General features: G+C 49.5%; 1 protein-coding gene across 2 annotated transcripts in view; it reads right to left on the bottom strand.

The window, feature by feature from the left end:
* Nucleotides 1-808: 808 nt before the first annotated feature.
* RNF4 (ring finger protein 4) overlaps nucleotides 809-14,080 on the bottom strand; it is a 44,471-nt gene continuing 31,199 nt past the window's right edge. Inside the window, exons 5-8 of one of the 2 annotated variants that reach the window (XM_063619712.1) lie at nucleotides 4,586-4,595; nucleotides 3,954-4,113; nucleotides 3,472-3,520; nucleotides 809-2,936 (exon numbers count right to left, since the gene is read on the bottom strand). In XM_063619712.1, the coding sequence (XP_063475782.1) occupies nucleotides 2,787-2,936; nucleotides 3,472-3,520; nucleotides 3,954-4,113; nucleotides 4,586-4,595 (369 nt within the window). In that variant the 3' untranslated portion in view covers nucleotides 809-2,786. The remainder of the gene's footprint in view (nucleotides 2,937-3,471; nucleotides 3,521-3,953; nucleotides 4,114-4,585; nucleotides 4,596-14,080) is intronic. The other variant, XM_055245865.2, reaches the window with a different exon arrangement.

Here is a 14,080-nt window from a genome sequence, read left to right as displayed (position 1 = left end):
TGGACTTTGAGGATGGCAACTTAGCAGCCCTATTCAGAGAGAGCTTTCTGGACAGGTTCAACTTCTTCCTGCCAGATCTCCTGGTTTCCCGTACCTCACCCTCAATCAGTTTCAATTTTCCACTGGCCTGGGGGACTGTATCCTCTGTAAACATGTTCCATGATGTCGTCTCACTGCCCACAGAGCCAAAAGTGCAGTGCCAGGAGCATGGTAAGCAAACTGCACTGGATGGTAGGCCTTTGGGACCCAGGCAGCCAGCATGTTAGCCTTTCTAGTCCCTGGGGACAGCTGGATAGGTACAGAGGGCAGAGGCAAAGGGAGAGCTTGGCCACACTGCCAAGCCCATTCCCTCCTTGTGGCTTTGCTGGCACTGCTCGCCTGTGGCAGTGGCTGGCATATCCATGCACTCCCAGTGCTGACTCCCACTCAGAGGGCAAATTTTGTATCTAGGTGGCCAGGGGCAAAGGGGGGCACTGCAGTGCAAGGTTTCCAGGGCAATCTCAGTCTGTCCCACTCAGAGCAGCACCCCCAGCACCTCTGAGAGACTGGCCGAGCTGAGCAGACAGCTCCTCGGTCAACCTTGCCTCTCAGAGTAGACTCTACTCTCTTAGGGACTCCAGGGCTTGGGCTTGTGGCTGTGCTCCAAGAACAGCCTCTCACATGCTTGCTGGACTTAGGACATGGAAACTTCCTGAACACACACCAATGCAAAATACACTCAACGTGAGGCAGATAAGAACCCCGCATCTTGGCAAAAAGGGGGGAAACTGATTCCAATTCCAAAGAGCAAATGAATGTGTAAAAGATATTTGGTTCAAATTAATGGTTTTATTTCCATCTTAACACTAGCAGAGGAGTCCAAAGCAGACTGATATCCATGGATATAGTTTAAATGTAACAAAGAAAGAGTTGAACTATGTACATTGAAAAAAGGAAAGACATTTTTCATACCAACCTTTCCCTAGTTTGCAGTTTCTGAATAGTAGAAACAAAACACATTTTTAAATCTTTTTATCAATTTAATTTAGGACGAAGTAACACAACTTTTATATAACCACTGAAGTTGTCTTTAAGGATAAAACTTAAACAAATTTTAAAATGGGTGTTACCATATCTTATTAGTGGACTGACTCCAAGGTTGCCTTGCTCCAAGTCCGGGCATCGTGACATTCCCGTGATGCCCAGAAGAAAGTTAATGGCAATGATGTCCAGTCAGAGGGCAGACACGCTACACATCACAATGATGAGAGCTGAGGATTCTGCCCTCTTCAACTCCAAGTAGAAAATTATTATTTTCATTCAAACTAACTGGAAGTGAGCCAAACAGTTATAAAGTCAGAATGAAGAATAAAACAATTTTCTTTTCACATAGAGGAGGGACACTCCTTCAGCCCCGTCTAAAGTGAATTCTGTGCTGAGTCCCTGCTCCTTCAGAAGGGTAAACTGAAGGTCAGTTATTGCTAACAAAGCCAGAAGTGGCCCCTTTCCCACCCTGAAGATGTTTCACACGAAAAGGCCGTTTGTTTGGCGTGAAGCCCTCTGAGGAAGGAGGACAGCGGAAGAGGAGGCAGGCTGGCACTATAAGGCCTCTCTCGTTAGCCACCCCCAGGCCCTGTGCTGTCAGGGGCAGCTTGGGCCACTTTGCTGCCCCTGAGCGAACGTGAGGCTCCTGCCTACCTGTGGAGTGAAGGAGAGGTTGTCATCTGGGCCCCCGTTTCACCAATCAAAACCTATGGGGCAGTCAGAAGCCCAAAGCATCCAAGCCCAGTGGCCAGAGGAGCTTCTGAAATAAACGGCGCTGGGTTGGGAAGGATGAGAAAGCCAAGTCAGGTGGGCCAGGTTCTCCGAAACACGGAGCAACAGTGACCTGGGCAAAAGCCTGGAACTGAGCGGCTGATAAGGCCACAATTACTGCCACCACCTCTCAGTATCTATGCAGGGGCAGGCGTTAGGCAGTGGGAACTGAGGAACTGAGGACTGGAGGGCGTGTGGCAAACACAGGATGGATTTTATCAAAGAGAGGACACCCAAACACGTGCCTGCCCTATTTATCTTGCATGTCCTGTGCCAGGTGAAGGATGCTGGAGCATGGGTAAGGTTCCTGAGAACAACTGGTGGGCAGAAACGGGCTGGGATGGGCACTGTTCCACAGGCAACATTAAGCCTCTGAAGGGGATGCTAATAGTGCTACATCTTGTGGGCTGCTGAAAAGTAGGTAACGAATGGCCTTTATTGCACTTTTTCGTTCTTAGGAAACAGGGGATTGCCCTGCAGTTTCTCTTGATTTGCAGAAATCACTGCAGATCAATGATAAGGTGCAGGCAGAATCACGGGTGACCTCTGACTCTCAAGGGAAGAAGTCCAGTGATTGGTCTTTCCAGGGCCTCAAGGGGCCACTCTTGTACCTGGGATCCTCGAGCTGGGTGAACCAGGTCTGGCTTGGTCAATGTGTGGCAGGCAGATTGGTCGACCGGCAGACACTTGGGACAAAAGGTGGTGTGCCCGGGAAAGCTGGGGCAAACTTTCCAAACAGGGAAGATTTCTTGGCAAATGTGCAGATTCTGCAACCAGACTGGAACCACGATTCCCAATGTGCCTGACTCCCTTTCTCCCACTCTAGCATCAAACTGGAGATAACAAAAGGAAGGGGTTGGAAACAAAAGAGCAGTTTACATATCAGACGTTGGTTTCAAAACAGTCTTTTTGAGCTCAGGAAAATGGAGGCAGATACCACTGGAGAACCTGGCTGTCTGTCCATCCGTCTCTCCTGGGGGTCTCTGAATACTTCATATATAAATGGGGTGGTATCGTTTGTGGTTGATCTTTTTCCTACAAGTTGGGCAAGTATTAGCATTCTTCAGGGAATCACGGAGGCACTGGCTACAGAAGACATGGCCGCATTCTGTGGAAACGATGAGACGTCCATTCTGCACGATCTAGAAAGCATTAAAAAGAAGAGCCTCCGAGTTTGCCCTTGTCCTAGAGCAGCCATGGTCCCCAGAGAATCCCACCCATCTATGCCTAAGATGACTAACTAAAGGAAAGCAAGGGCCAGGCTGCCACAGGGAAGGGGTCTGGAGAGCTAACTGTGCCTGCTGTGCTCTCTCTCAGCTGGAGCGCAGGAGGCAGGGGCCATGGCATCTTAGCAGTGTGACAGCCCAAGAGGGTTACGAGGGATCCCAGTACACACTAGCAGCTTCCAGTTGGATCCAGGATGGGGGACAAAAAAGGACGCATTTGCACCCGGAAGCTCAGGGCATACAAGAGTACAGGGGCTGAAGGTGAAAGTTATAGGGTCCAAGGAGAAACTGGCACATTCTCCCCTCACAGGCAGATCTGCAACAAGTGACGGCCCAGGCATGACTGAGTAGGGGTGTCCAGTCCCACCAAGGGAGAAGATCCTGTCTCATCCAATTCTTTCAATGAAGTTTAGAAACCAGAAGCAGCGAAGATACAGCTTGGTTTACCTACCTCTGAGTATCCGTCCATGCAGATAGGACAACTGACAGTACCCGAGGGCCTAAGAGCACAGTGCTTCACGTTAGTTTTTCAGTCAACGCAAACATTATACCCTGTCATGTGAGTGGCCTTCTCTGACTCTGCCTTAGCATAGGCATCTGAGAGACTTTCAGGAAAGCCAACTGCCCCAAGGCGTGTGGCAGGGTGAGCATGAGAAGGTGCAGACAACCTGAGTCACCCTGCCCTCCCCCAAGATCCCCGTCTGGGTCCACTGGGACTGTCTGCGCCCACTCTGTCAGCGCTCGGCATACTCTGGTTACAGTGGGAATAGCTGGACTCAGTTCTGGACCCAGTTCCCACTGTATCCAGATGCTGGGTAGAGGCTTGGTCAAGCCCTTCCAGGGCCAAGGGCTCACAGATTTGCTGAAAAGTATTCCTATGCCCTGGCCCCACACCCTAGCATGGCGGCAGCAGAGCTGGGGGCACGTTGGTACCTGAGGCCGGTAGTGCCCTCGTCCCTGGCGTTTCTGGGAGTGTGGGTCGTCACATACACGTCTCTGTCCCTGGACAACTCCTCGTCGTCACTGCTCACCACGCAGCTGTCAGCATGGTCCTGGGGCAGCCTCCTAGCATTCCTCCTTGGTCTTCTTCTTTCTAAGGTAAGAGGTCACATTTTCAGGTTGGAGGCTCTCTACTCTTACCATCCTCACCACTCCCATCCTGATGCCTCTTAAGACCCTCTTCCTTCCCTGCCTGGGACCCCCAGAGAGAAACTGCTGCCATGCTCAGCAATAACCCAGAAGGTTCTGCCCAGCTCTGGAGGCCACTATCGTATCTTCCCAGGAAAAACGCCCCAACCCCTGCTGTGAGCTACCAGCCTTCTCCAAAATCTGGTAGGCCACCAGAAAGGACTATAGCTCAGTGCTCAGTGATAGTGGTGAAGTTTCTTCAGCAGGCACAAGGGGGACTGGCTGTGCGGGTCTGACCATAGCATCTGCGAAGGCATCTTCCTGCTTGGAGTGCTCCAAGCCCTTGGGGATGGTCTGGCAAGACCTGCAGCACCGCGGCTCTCACCTATGCCAGTTTCCTCTCCAAACCCAGTGATAAAGGAAACGAAACCACTCACCATCAACAATCTTGTAAAAAGAGAGAGAAAAACAAAAGAGAAAGAAGCAGTCAGTTTGATATAAGTGATAAATGAAGGCATTTCTTTTTTCTGACGTGTGACACCCTCTGTGGAAGCCTCTGGTGAGCAGCAGAGGCCCCACCCTCCTCCCACCCACAGCGGATCTGTGCACCTCTCCCAGTCAGTCAAGCCCACTTCCCCGGTCACTCCACCTCCCAGCTGATGTGCTGTGTCTCTCCCTGCTGGCTGTTTAGTGGAGTCTCTGGGAGCGTGAACACAGCCATAGCCACACCATGTGCTGGCTGCAAGACCTGGGGACCTTACTTACTATCTGGGGGCTGCAGCTTTCTCTTCTGAAAAACAGAGTCACCAGAGCCCACATCTGACTGTGCTGTTGTGAGGGTTACATGAGGCAGTGAACATTCAGACAGCACTAGGATCATGATGCTCTCTCAAGGTGACACAGCCAATGTAGGCCACTGCCAAGGTGGAGCTTTCATGTGGAGGAGGATTTGCATTGCTCAGTAGGTTGTTACAAATAACTAACAGAGAAAAGCAGGCTATGCATGACCAATGCGTGTGACACATACCAAGGATTGAACACAATCCAATCCTGTGTCCTGGGGGCCTAAGAACCTGACAAGCCTCTCACCTGCCAGCTCAGAACTTACATCTAGACAATTTCTGCTCCAACAGTTTCAAACTTGGCTCCTCCCGCCTTCTGGCCAAGTGCTCTTACCCATCTAGGGGGGCCAGTGGAACGCCCTTTCCCTCTTGCTCAGCACGTAGGAGGGACTGCTTCAGGAAAGTTCTCACCGCCAAAGCCCTACTGCTCACCTCACCCTCCCTGTCCCTACAGTGACAAGAAGCTCTAATCCTCTACTCTGACTCCTGTGCAGCCAGGATCCTGGACGTGAACCGAGTTCCCTCAAACAGACACACTCATGCTGCTGGCAGGGCAGGGGGTGGAGGCCGATTTGAGCTGCTGAGGGTGTTGGCACTGGCGGGCACAGCTGCATCATGAAGAAACAGTTCTGGCAGAGGCTGCTATGTCTTGAGCCCAGCCTCTCCTCCCTAGAAAGGGTCTGCAGTACTGTCTACTCGAACCCAAAGATATGAGTGCAGGGGGTGGATCTCGCCTCCAGACCTTCTTCATGGAGCAGACATAGCAGCTCCCTAGGTGGGTCAATGCTTCGAGGTCAAGAGTTATTCCTGGAGACCCAGCCCGGAGACTGCTGATTTAGGCTTCTCCTTCCATGTTAAAATCCACTAAGCTTAGGAATAATTAGAGTGGATTTTGTTTCCCAAATGGCATCCTGACATACACAAATGGCCATGCAGGAAGAATGCAGGACTGAGTATAAAGGTCTTTGATTTGCGGATCAGAATATAATCCACACACGTGGAACCACTGAAAAGTGCTCCCCTTTCCTCTTAGAGGAGACTGCAGACGGTGAAAAGGGAAATCTGGGGACATCAGTCAACCTCACCATCAGGACCAAACTTACCATGGCCGGCACAATATACCGTCCGCATGAAATCTAGAAAAGGAGGCTCTAGTAACAGTGCTGGCCCTTGGGGAAAGCCTTGGGTTTAGCTGGGAGCAGAAGCAAATTCTTCTGTGGCTAGAAATGACGCCAGCTTTCTACAGTTCCAATATGCCCCCACCCTCTGCCAAGACGACCCACTAATCAAGTGTGGACACCTGGAAAAGGTATGATACTCCCAGTGCCCCAGCCATGACACTGTGGGTACTGAGTCTTTATGGTCTCCTGTGAGTCATACCCAGCTTGCCTCTGGATGGTGCCAAACTGAGCCTGTCCTGAGCACTGAGCCCAGGAGCTGCTGGCAAGCAGCAGGTGATACACACACAACTACTGGGGTGCATAAGAACAGGGTGGCCAGAGTGTTTCCTCACTGGTAACAATTCTGACTGTCCCCACTCTCAATGAGAGAAAAACAGCTTACAGATGAGTCTTCAGTATAAGAATGACACCATGGGCTGGGTGCGGTGGCTCACACCTGGAATTCCAGCACTTCGGGAGGCCGAGACGGGCGGATCACTCGAGGAGTGATCAGGAGTTCGAGGCCAGCGTGGCCAACATGGCGAAACCCTGTCTCTACTAAAACTACAAAAATTAGCTGGGTGTGGTGGTGCGTGGCTGTAGTCCCAGCTACTTGGGAGGCTGAGGCAGGAGAATCACTTGAACCCGGGAGGTGGAGGAGGCAGTGAGCCGAGGTTGCACCATTGCACTCCAGCCTAGACAACAATAGCGAAACTGTCTCAAAAAGAAAAAAAGAAAAGCCCGGGCCTGGTGGCTCACGCCTGTAATCCCAGAACTTTGGGAAGCAGAGGCAGGCAGAACACCTGAGGTCGGGAGTTTGAGACCAGCCTGGCCAACATGGTGAAACACTGTCTCTACTAAAACTACAAAAATTAGCCGGGTGTGGTGGTGGGCGCCTGTAATCCCAGCTACTTGGGAGGCTGAGGCAGGAGAATCACTTGGGCCCGGGAAGTGGAGGCTGCAGTGAGCCGAGATCGCGCCATTGCACTCCAGCCTAGGCGACAACAGTGAAACTGTCAAAAAAAAAAAAGCCTGGCTGAGTGGCTCATGCCTATAATCCCGGCACTCTGGGAGGCCAAGGCAGGCAGATCACCTGAGGTGGGGAGTTTGAGACCAGCCTGACCAACGTGGAGAAACCCCGCCTCTACTAAGAACAAAATTAGCCAGGCATGTGGTGGCTCATGTCTGTAATCCCAGCTACTTGAGAGGCTGAGGCAGAAGACTCACTTGAACCTGGGAGGCAGAGGTTGTGGTGAGCTGAGATTGCACCATTGCACTCTAGCCTGGGCAACAAGAGTGAAACTCTGTCTCAAAAACAAAACAAAACCAAAAAACAAAACAAAACTAAACACTACAGCCTGGCCTCTCAGCTGGTGGACAATACAGTATTGATCACTGGTGTTCCCTCCACCCAGTGGCCGAGTCACATCAAATTCCAGAATCCCTGTAGACATCTCAAGAACTCTGTAATGAACCTAACTCACAGCTATGGCCCTGCAGGTGGCTCAGTGCTTGCCCAGCACAGAAGATGGGTGCAGAGGGAAGAGTACCAGCGCTTCATAAACGCCTACCGGATGAGTTGAGAGATAGATAGAGGTAACACAAGCTCTGGGGCCTCTAATCTATTTGAGAGGCTTTTAAGATAAGTGAAAAACCAAAACTGAAATAGCAACAATTAACTAATTCCCTGAACTGAATAGTTTAATTAGTACTGTGGTAAGCTAGCCCAAGATCAGAAATTCACACTTCCTGGGCTGGGCATGGCGTCCCATACCTGCAATCCCAGCACCCTGGGAGGCCAAGGCGGGCTGAATCGCTTGAGCTCAGGAGGTCGAGACCATCCTGGGCAACATGGTGAGACCCCATCAATACAAAAAATAAGCTGGGCATGGCAGTGCGTGCCTGTAGTCCCAGTACTCCTGGGGCTGAGGCAAGAGGTTGAGGCTACAGTGAGCTGAGATCGGGCCCCTGCCTTCCAGCCTGGGCAACAGAGCAAGACCCTGTCTCAAAAAGAGAAAAGAAAAAAAAGATTCACTCACTCATGCATTTTATTTCACTCTAGCTTCTTCTCAACTATGGAGAACAGTCCACGGGTCAGAGCATTTGGAGACGAGTGGAACTGCAGCAAGCACATCTGATTGGTCACTCGAAGCCCCTTTGTGCTTCTAAAAGCACAGGTGAGCCTCAGAACACCTCCTCATGAAAGAAGCAAGTAGAGGAATCACTGGGTCCCGTGCACTCAGGCTGGCGCATGGCATTTCTAGGAATGTTCACCCAGCCAAGAGCACCGAGACACCCTTGCTTTAGACAACTTTACAGCTCACAGCACTGCACATTGCTCCACTGGAAAAACAGCCATCTCCAAGCACTGTGCACACAAAAGGCTACTCAATGTCCAACAGCTACACACATCATGCAGTTACCGATGCCTGTTACTTGGAGCACTGGCAGGAGAGTCGGGAAGACTGGTGCAGACAATCACGTTCTAGTTGAGCAGCCAACTCATCTTGGCTAATTCCTGGATATGATGTTTGGGCTTTTCTGAGCTCATCTTTCTTCCTTTCTATGTAATTGGGCTGGCTCACTTATTCCAACGGTGTGCCTCCTGTGTCCTTTACGCCCAGAGATCTACAGGGTCCTCCCCTCCCCTCCCCTCCCCCACCGCTTCCTTTCCTTCCAGAAAAGCCTTTATCAAATATCCTTTCTACAGAGTCTCATAAATGGAAAACCAGGCAGGATACAGAATCAAACACAAATAGCGTGACTTATTAGTACATTATAGAAACAGACCAAAAAAAATTCCAGAAAAATCAACCTTACTAAGAGACAATCTTTGGAAATTTAAGAAAAACAGCCTAAGTAACATTTTTAATAACCTCCCTCTTAAAAAATCTCGATTCCTTAAAGAGAGGTGCCAGTCTCTTTTCTACCACTGCACTGCTTCTAGCCAGAGTAGAGACTGGCATACTGAAAATGCTCATGAAAAGTGACCCAAGGCCAGGCTCAGTGGCTCACAACTATAATCCCAGCACTTTGGGAGACCAAGGTGGGAGGATCGCTTGAGCCCAGGAGTTTGAGACCACCCTGGGCAACATAGTAAGACCTTGTCTCTACAAAAAAATATAAAAAATCAGCCAGGGATGGTGGCACACCCCTACAGTCCCAGCTACTTAGGAGGCTGAGGCAGGAAGCTCAATTGAGCCCAGGAGGTACAGGCTGCAGTGAGCCGTGATGGCACCACTGCACTCCAGCCTGGGTAACAAAGTGAGATCCTGTTTCAAGGGGAAAAAAAAAGAAGAAAAAAAAATCAACAAATTTGGAGAAGGCACACAAAATGGAAAAAAAAAAAAAAAAAAGATTATTTGCTGTTAAAAGGCAACCAAGGAGGCCGGGCATGGTGGCTCCCATCTGTAATCCTAGCACCTTGGGAGGCTGAGTCAGGTATATCACTTGAGGCCAGGAGTTTGAGACCAGCCTGGTCAACATGGCGAAACTCTGTCTCTACTAAAAATACAAAAATTAGCTGGTGGTGGCATGCACCTGTAATCCCAGCTACTCAGGAGGATGAGACATGGGAATCGCTGGCACCCTGGAGATGGAGGTTACAGTGAGCCAAGATCGTGCCACTGCACACCAGCCTGGGCAACAGAGCGAGGCTGTCTCAGGGGGTGGGTGGGGAAGAAAACAACTATTGGTTTGCTTTGTTCTAGTTCAATTTCTTCAACTATTTAAAAAGTTTATAGGACTCAAGGAACCAAAATTGTATCTGATGGCCTCAAGGGTCATGTCTGAAGGCTTGCTGATTTGCAGAAAACTCAAGTTGACTGTTCAAGATGTTCAGGGCAAAAACCGCCCAACTTCCATGCATGGGTCTTACCCATGACAAAATGTGTTCTGTGATTTAAAAATGGCAGACTACCCGGGCGGATCACTTGAGGTCAGGAGTTCGAGACCAGCCTGGACAACATGGCAAAATCCTGTCTCAACAAAAAATACAAAAATTAGCTGGGCATGGTGGTGCATGCTTACAGTCCCAGCTACTCGGGAGGCTGAGGCAGGATAATTGAACCCAGGAGGCGGAGGCTGCAGTGAGCTGAGATCATGCCACTGCATTCTAGCCTGAGTTACAGCGAGACACCGTCTCAAAAAAAAAAAAAAAGGGCAGACCATGATTGAAGCTCATGTTGATGTCTAGAAGACTACCAATGGTTAGAGAAAATCTCAGCACCAACAGGTCTAAGGTGATGGAAATCATGACCCAAGAAATGCAGACAAGGCTGGGCACAGTGGCTCATGCCTGTAATCCCAGCATTTTGGGAGCTGAGGTGGGTGGATCACGAGGTCGGGAGATCAAGACCATCCGGGCTAACACGGTGAAACTCCATCTCTACTAAAAATACAAAAAATTAGCCGGGTGTGGTGGCAGGCGCCTGTAGTCCCAGCTACTCGGGAGGCTGAGGCAGGAGAATGGTGTGAACCCGGAAGGCGGAGCTTGCAGTGAGCCGAGATCGCGCCACTGCACTCCAGCCTGGGCGATAGAGCGAGATTCTGTCTCAAAAAAAAAAAAAAAAAAAAAAAAAGCAGACAAATAACTTGAAAGAAGTGGTGGAGAAAATTATTCCAGACAGCACTGGAAAAGACACAGAAGGGCCTACAAATCTATTTATCCCCTCCATGATGTCTCTGCTAGAAAAGTTAAAATGCCAAAAACACTCAGGTGTGCATTGGGAAAACGTAAGGAGCTTTGTGGTGAAGACGGCAGTTCTGGAAAAGCTACTGGGATGAGATAGATGCTAAAGCGAAAAGTCCTGTTTATGACGAAAAAAGTTTATATATGGAAAAAAAAGCTATACAACAGCCAGGTGCAGTGGCTCCTGTCTATAATCCCAGCACTTTGGGAGGCCAAGGTGAGTGGATCACCTGAGGTCAGGAGTTCAAGAACAGCCTGGGCAACATGGTGAAACCCCATCTCTACTAAAAATACAAAAAATTAGCCTGGCATGGTGGCACGTGCCTGTAATCCCAGCTACTCAATAGGCTGAGGCAGGAGAATCGCTTGAACCCGGGAGGCGGAGGTGAACTGAGTGAACTGAGATCGCGCCACTGCACTCCAGCCTGGGTGACAGAGTGAGACTCCATCTCAAAAAAAAAAAAAAAAAAAAAAAAAAAAAGGCCAAAAATGAAAGTTCATTTTGAGGGAAACTAATCAAACAAGAGGAACAAAGTCTCTCACTGCATCTTACTGCATTTTTCATTTCCCTTCATTTTTCAAGGGCTTTGAATTCCTTCGAAAGTTGGAAGAATGTGCACACCTGCATGCAAAGTTTCCAGTCTTTTTTTCTTTTTTGAAGAAGACAGGGTCTCACTATGTTGCCCAGGCTTGCCTTGAACTCCTGAGCTCAAGTGATCCTCCTTGCGCAGCCTCCCCAGTAGCTGGGACCACAGGCACAAAATTTAGAGGGTTCCCTGATGTTCTGACGGCTACCTCTGGATCCTGGTATCCAGGGATTCCTATCTTACAGGTACAGAGCTACTGCAGCTAAAGGAGTGCACTCAAACTATTCGACAGGTCCTGGTGGAACTGGTAAGGAAGGTTACCCCACTTCCAGAATGAATACATTTATCCATTTTATACTCTCCTGCAGGTGGAGTCTAGGGTCACCCTGAACACATGATCCATCTACAGATGCCCCTTATCCTCAGTGAATAGCATTAGAGGCCTCCCAAACAGATTTGCTCAGAGGCAGAATTCCAAACTCAAGTATTATGTCTCAGTGTAAATTCATAAACTGGCATTTGGACTTATTAAAATCAAAAACAAGTAGAGAATGATTAGCAAGAGCTATCAAGTCCAAAACAATTATTTTGTGGCTGAGAACACTGAGGAGTGTGAGATAAATCCACTGATCAAAATGACCCTAGATCTGAGACCAGAACCTAGGACTCCTGCTTCCCAAGTCAGGAGCGCCTCCCTTTTACCTGTCAGCTCTCCCTCTGGCCACCCATCCATTTTCCAGGGCAGCTCCCTCAACGCCAATATTCCTGGTCCCTGGGTCTCCCAATGACTGCAGATCTTATAAAGGTTAACCAGGCAGCCCCAGGTTAATTGGGAGTAGGACTGCCAACATGGAGCCCTAGCCCAGGGAAGAGAAGGAAGGTAGGGAAGTTCAGAGAGGAAGCCCTTGTAGCAAGAGCAGCTTAGTCATCAAAACAAAACAAAGCTGGCCAGTGTGGTGGCTCACGCCTGTAATCCTAGTGCTTTGGGAGGCTGAGGTGGGTGACTGCTTGAGCCCAGGAGTTCAAGACCAGCCTGGGTCTCTACAAAAATATTAAAAAATCACCACCACCACCCCACCCAAATTTACTAGGGTATGGTGGCATGCACCTGTAGCCTCAGCTACTCCGGAGGACAATGTGGGAAAATCACTTAAGCTCAGGGGTTGGAGGCTACAGTAAGGTATGATCATGCCATTGCTCTCTAGCCTGGGCAACAGAGTGAGACCCTGTTTTTTTTTTTTTTTTTTTTTGAGACGGAGTCTTGCTCTGTCGCCCAGGCTGGAGTGCAGTGGCACGATCTTGGCTCACTGCAACCTCTGTCTCCTGGGTTCAAGCAATTCTCCTGCCTTAGCCTCCCGAGTGGCTTGGATTACAGGTATGCATCATCATGTCTGGCTAATTTTTGTATTTTTTTCTTTTCTTTTCTTTTTTTTTTTGTGGTTGTTGTTGTTGTTTTTGAGATGGAGTCTCACTCTGTCACCCGGGCTGGAGTGCAGTGGCGTAATCTCGGCTCACTGCAACCTCTGATTCCTGGGTTCAAGCGATTCTCCTGCCTCAGCCTCCTGAGTAGCTGGGACTACAGGAGTCCGCCATAATTTTTGTATTTTTAGTAGAGACGGGGTTTCACCATGTTGGCCAGGCTGATCTCAAACTCCTGACCTCATGGTCCACTCACCTCGGCCTCCCAAAGTGCTGGGATTACAGGCGTGAGCCACCGCGCCCAGCCTGAGACCCTGTTTCTAAAGCAAAAGAAAACACAAGTGTGAAAGGGGAAATGATGTTGGTTTGTCAGCCAACAAGAGCCAATCAATCATTGTTTTCTTGCAGTCAGAATCCTAGCTCTCTCCTCAGGGTCTGGCAGACAGAAGGCCAAGAAGACTGTGGTGAACACTGAGTATTCAAGAAAAAAAAAAAACAAAAAAACTTCTGCAGACACCACTTTCCAGCTTTAATGAACAACTGGTGAAACCAAGGTGTCAGCTGGGAAAAAGAAAGAGGGAAAAAAATCAGTGACAGTGCTGTAGCTGTCAGCTAACATACCAAATTAGTTATCTTTCCAGAACTCCATGGAGTACAAAGGGACGATAAGCAAAGTCTTATGTGTGTATGTACCTCAGAAAACACACTAATGAGACCTCAGCAGGGACCACTTGCAACTAAACCCACCGCTGCTTATCTCCGATGGTTTTCCATCCCTGCCCTTTTCTTTGCATTGAAGTCTTGAAACTTCTCAGTACAACCCTATTCTAAAGTTCTCAGCACAGCTAAGAAGCAACACCTATGGGGTGTCCCTGTTCACATACCCAGGCATCAGCCAAACAGGATAACCCCAACACCAGTGAGCCCAGGGCCAAGGTGAAGACTCAGCTACTAGCAGCCCCCACAAGCCACAGTCATCCTCAGCAGCACTTACCACCCCACTGCCAATGCTGCCAAGTGTGCCACCGCCCCCACCCCTGACCTGCGTTCCGAGCACACTGTCAGAAAACGCTCAAGTGGCATCTTACAGAGGCAAACCTGCCCTTAAGATGCTGACCAGATTCCCAGACCTGCATGCACCATGAAACAGATCTATCAAAAATAGCTTCTCCATGTGTCCTCTGACCAGACAAGGCCTCCCTCCTGGCAGGTAGGACACGCACACACACATCCC

The sequence above is a fragment of the Symphalangus syndactylus genome, chromosome 16 (assembly GCF_028878055.3).
Source record: "Symphalangus syndactylus isolate Jambi chromosome 16, NHGRI_mSymSyn1-v2.1_pri, whole genome shotgun sequence".
NCBI lineage: Eukaryota > Metazoa > Chordata > Mammalia > Primates > Hylobatidae > Symphalangus > Symphalangus syndactylus.
Note: the sequence above shows the minus strand (reverse complement) of the source record. Positions and strands in the feature narration are given on the sequence as shown.